Here is a 5496-nt window from a genome sequence, read left to right on the forward strand (position 1 = left end):
ACGTCGCGTAGTTGTCACCGTTGACTTGTCGATGGTGACCTTGGTCGAGGCGTCATGGGCAGAGGACATGGTGCTTGGGCTCATAACCTGTTAACGGTGTAGAGGTGTTGGAATGAAGCTTGGGGCTGAACGGAGTGACTTCTGCACTTGGTGCGGAGACCGGAGTGAAGGCACTTGAGCGGAAGAAGGAAGATTCGAAAGTGATTGATTTATCGGGGCTTACACTGTCCTCACTACCTAGGTCATCCAATCATTCTACTCATCCAATCATTCTGTACTCGTCCAATCATTCTACTCGTCCAATCATGGGTGGCATAAACAACGTACCATAATCACAGCGGGATCGTATTGGACCGGTTCAGGTTGACCGGTTAATGGGTACAACTGGTACACAGTACCAAGACCAGCAACCCTCAATAAGAATGAAGACAATGATGATGATGACTCGACTCAGCCCATGTATTGGCGTGCGAGTGCGAATGCAGTGGAAACGAGTGACAGCGCCGAGCCGAAGACGTTCCAAGAGGCTGTGAGCGGCGAAGACCAAGTCCACTGGCGCAAGGCGATCCGAGCAGAGCTCAAGTCGATGCGACTTCGTGGAGTGTTTCGTGGCGCCAAGTTACCGAACAACCAGCGTGCGGTCGGAACCAAGTGGGTGTTCAAGATCAAGCGTAATGCCGACGGATCCATCGAGAAATACAAGGCTCGACTCGTCGCGAAAGGATTTGTGCAGAAGTACGGCATCGATTACACCGAGACGTTTTCGCCGGTGGTCAAGTACGTCACGCTACGAATGATCATTGCTGTGGCCAAGTTCTTCAACTGGCCCCTCGACCAACTTGATGTCGTCACGGCGTTCCTGTACGGCTTGATGAAGAAGAAGGTGTTCTGTAGTGCTCCAAAAGGCGTGGCACTTGATGACGGCTACGACTGCGTGGAACTGCTCAAGGCGTGAAGAAGGTGATGGTTGGATCTTGTGTCTTGCGAGGGGAGGACTGCCGAAGCTTGGGGCGAGGAGGCCGAGGCGAGGGAAGTCACTTGAGGGGCAGAATGGAAATTCAGAAGTGATTGATTGATAAGAACTTACACTGTCTTCTCTACCTAGTTTGCATCCAATTATTTGGTGCATCCAATCATCAACCCTCTGTACTCGTCCAATCATCCTACTCGTCTAATCATCGGTGGCGTAAACATCCTACCGTAATCATCGCGGGATCGTATTGGATTACCTGCAACAGCCCCTCTCAATGCGAACACGCTTGAACGCCAAGAGCCGTCGTTAAGTCCTTGTGACGAGGTCCGCCGAGTCCCTTGGTCAAGATGTCAGCCAGCATGGTCGTAGTCTCGCAGTACTCGACGATCACTTCACCGCGCTTGACTTCATCACGGATGTGGTGGTACTTGATGTCGATGTGCTTGGCGCGGCCATGGTTCACGGGGTTCTTCGTCATCTTGATGCACGACTGGTTATCTTCGAAAATCTTGAGATCCGGGGTGTCTTTGCCTGCAGCGTCGAGGATCTCACACAGAAGCTTGTGCACCCACTTGCCTTCTTGGATTGCCAGACTCAGTGCGATGTACTCGGCTTCACTCGTGGAGAGAGAGACACTTGACTGCTTCTTGGATCCCCACGATACTGGTCCACCGAGAACTTGAAACAGGTAGCCCGAAGTCGACTTGCGGTCACTGTGGGTCACCAGCCCAGTCTGCACCCGAATAGCCACGAAAGTCGATTCCGTTGCCTGGTGAAAAATGGAGTCCGTGCGACTTGGTACCTTGAAGGTAACGGAAGATCCTCTTGACAGCGATCCCAGTGCTCGACTTGAGGGTTCTCCATGAATCGTGAAACATATCCAACAGCAAAAGCAATGTCCGGGCGAGTCGACGTCATCAAGTGCATGAGAGCACCCACAGCTTCACGGAACGGCGCATCCAACTTGGTCGAGGCGTCACTGGCAACGAGCTTCATGCTGAGGTCGACTGGACTGGCAGCAGGTTTGCAGCTCTGCATGCCAAAGCGCTCCAGGATGTCGTTGATGCAGCGAGCTTGGGGCAACGTGACACTGCCGTCTGCGTTGTCGACCACTTCGATGCCCCGAATGAAGGAACACTTGCCGCTGTCGGTCATCTCGAATCGTGCCTTGAGCTGCTTCTTCACTTCGGAGATCATCATCGAAGAGCTTCCGGTCACCAACACATCGTCGACGTACACCAGTATCAGAACGCAGTCACCGTCGACAACCTTGATGTAGAGGCACGGATCGTAGCTCGAAACGCAAAATCCGATGGAGCGCACATACTCGTCGAAGGTCTCGTTCCATACTCGAGAAGCTTGCTTGAGACCGTAGATCCTTGTGTGGTAAAGTGCTTTCTCAGAAATAAGAGAATGGGCCTGACGCGGGGTCACTATCCCGAATCAATGACAATTTCAAGTGATTAGAGAGGATTTGGGTTGGCTGGCACGGATGCAAGTTGCCGGTGGTGGATTAGCCATGGCGAGCAGCACCCCGTATGAAATGACGATGGATCTGGTATGAGCGATGTACGAGAAGGCAAGATCCACCAAGACTTATCTCGGATCCACCCTTACCTGGATCCACTTGGGTGGATATGGGATACGCTATGTACGGGTGGATCGAGTGTGGATCCTATGAAGGAATGGTGGTAGGTGCCCTCTGAAGGTGGATCTAGTAGCCACGACTAATGAGGAGTCAAGATCCACCGCGATGTACCCCGGATCCCATACTTCCGAGTTCGGATCCAAGGAGGGAGGATCCCGCCTGGAGGGACCTGGATCCAGGGTATAGGGATGATGGATGTGTGGTAAAGTGCTTTCTCAGAAATAAGAGAATGGGCCTGACGCGGGGTCACTATCCCGAATCAATGACAATTTCAAGTGATTAGAGAGGATTTGGGTTGGCTGGCACGGATGCAAGTTGCCGGTGGTGGATTAGCCATGACGAGCAGCGCCCCGTATGAAGTGACGATGGATCTGGTATGAGCGATGTACGAGAAGGCAAGATCCACCAAGACTTACCTCGGATCCACCTTTACTTGGATTCACCTAAATGGATATGGGATATACTATACAAGAGTGGATCGGGTGTGGATCCTATGAAGGAAGGATGGTAGGTGCCCTCGGAAGGTGGATCTAGTAGTCACGGCTAACGAGGAGTCAAGATCCACCGCGAGGTGACCCGGATCCTATGCTTTCGAGTTAGGATCCAAGGAGGGAGGATCCCGCCTTAAGGGACCTGGATCCAGGGTATAGGTATGATGGATGCAGTGGATCTAGAACTTTCGTGGGACAGTGGAGATCACAGACGGTTGCGAGATGATGTTGGATGAGTGGAGAGCTCAGATCCACGACGAGTGTACACTTTCAAGTGAAGTGGATCCAAGCGACCTGGATCCTGATGAGTGTACCCATAATAGGGTAACCATAATGATTACGCCATGGATCCGGTGGATCTGAAGATAATACAGCTGGGATGATGGGTCAAGGGAAGAAGGGACATGCAGCCGAGCCTGGTAAGGGATTTAGCAGATGAAAGACATAGAAGGTAGAAACCCAGGCAGGTATAGGCTTAAATATCAATACAGACCTCAATTTGCACAGTATCACGCAAGTGCCTTCCTGCCCTCAAGAACCGGAACTACATTGGCCGTACGAGCTCCGAGAATGTTGGGAATTGCGAATCTAGTGTTGGTAGTGATAACTGGATAATACATTGGCCAGATCCTACAACCTAGTGAGCTTTTCCTTTACTCGTGCAGATCCGACAGGTTAACCGAATTTACTACTTGGTCGGTTACACCCTAGAGGTTCTCAACTCTCAAGATCCCGTCACAGGAGGCGGCAAGTACGACTTAAAGGACAACACAAGGCAAGGGAACACACCCGCAAGGCAACCCTACGGCTAGATCCACGATCTAGTCCCCGAATCACATAAGCTCGAATATTCGCCTTAGGATACGAAACATCCACGGACGCAGAGTGAAGATTTTCCACTGCTGCTCACATCCCATCCCCACGTCTCGCCAAGACACTCAAGCTTCACCACTTGAACTCTTCGGAAGTTACCGAGAGAGGCAGATCCCGCCCTACCGACGGGTACACAAGGTGAGGAAAGTTCAGCAGAACACGGATCATCGGGGGACCCCCTCCGTTAGTCGGTGTCTGGGCGCAGTTGGTAAGTTGGATCTGGCAATCTCGCAGATTTTGCTGATCCCGCTACACCACACTGATCCCGCTACAACACAGATCCCCCGGATCTGTCTTGATCCCCGCTCCCCCTAACTCGTCATTGCCAAGGATGCTCCCCGTGGACCCGTTCGGTCCGGATGCCGCCTTCATTCCTGGTCGGCGTGCTCCTGTGGCCTTCGCCACCAGAGACATCGAGCCTAAGAAGTTGAACCGGGTCGCTATTATTTCAATGAAGATGTCTTATCACAACAGGTCGACGCGCTGCAGTCTATCACGCCAAGCTCGCAGTAGTTGAAGCTGTAGCTGTCACACGCGCTGGGAACCGAGACCAACGAGAAGTTCGCGCTTGAGCATCGTCCTTGACGAGACACAGACGCCAGCTCTGTAGCATAGTCACTTGTAGTCATAAAACTTGCCACGTCGATCTCAGGAAGTGACACGAGAATGATCAGAAAGAGCAGAGGGATACACACTGCATTCAACAAGTTCTTCTTGTCCCTCTTCGCGATACGCACACGCTTGGTCAACAGCGCTCTGTACTGGCTCCAGAACATCGCACGGTTCGTCGATTCAGTCGAGATAGGCGTCCAACTCGGACCTGTCAAGGTCCCACGAGAGTTCGCAGACGTCGCCGACGTCTTGCGAATTTGATCCACTGTTTCAACGCCACAGACAGCTACGCCCATAGCCGCTTCTTCTTCGCGATCTTGAGAGATGCGTAAGAAGACTTCTTCTAATGTAGTGACAGATATTCCATACTGAACCACACGCAGGTTGCTCTTCTCATCATCAAGCACTTGCAGCATGGTCGAGAACACTCCGGAAGACTTGGACGGGAGCTGGAATACAACCTCCGAGCCAAAGTTGCTCAAGCACTTCGCTTCAGGCACAAAGTTGCGCAAGAACGCGCCCACCGCTTCCACGTCACATCCAGGTGCTTTGATCATAGTCAAGTTGTACCCAGTACGAAGATGTCGTCGAAGTAACTCGGTGCGAAATCGCGGAGCGGGCGCAACACATGGGATACCATGCGATTGAACGTGGCGATAGCATTCTTAAAGCCTTGTGGCATAACAAACCACTCCCAGAGCATACCACTGGAAGTGCTTACCGCTGTGAGCAGTATATATCGCTCAGCCTCATGAGGATTTGGCAGAACCCATCGGTCAAGTCGATGGCGCTGAAGACCTCACTACCCGACGTTGCGTCGAGCACCATGTCCTTCCGAGGAATCGGCGTCTGGGCAGGGATGGTAGCGTCGCTCGGCTTGTTGAAGGCATGGACGATGC

The 5496-nt window shown here is 52.3% G+C and overlaps 1 protein-coding gene across 1 annotated transcript; it reads right to left on the reverse strand.

Annotated features, from left to right (window-relative positions):
* Positions 1 to 4450: 4450 nt before the first annotated feature.
* PITG_20275 (ATP-binding Cassette (ABC) Superfamily) lies at positions 4451 to 5154 on the reverse strand (the record flags this gene model as incomplete). The annotated part of the gene is made up of 2 exons (XM_002895310.1): positions 4451 to 4468; positions 4531 to 5154. The coding sequence occupies 2 exons, from the start codon at positions 5152 to 5154 to the stop codon at positions 4451 to 4453; spliced, it is 642 nt and encodes a 213-aa protein (XP_002895356.1).
* Positions 5155 to 5496: the final 342 nt, after the last annotated feature.

The sequence above is a fragment of the Phytophthora infestans genome, genomic scaffold (genome assembly GCF_000142945.1).
Source record: "Phytophthora infestans T30-4 supercont1.199 genomic scaffold, whole genome shotgun sequence".
Classification (NCBI taxonomy): domain Eukaryota; phylum Oomycota; class Peronosporomycetes; order Peronosporales; family Peronosporaceae; genus Phytophthora; species Phytophthora infestans.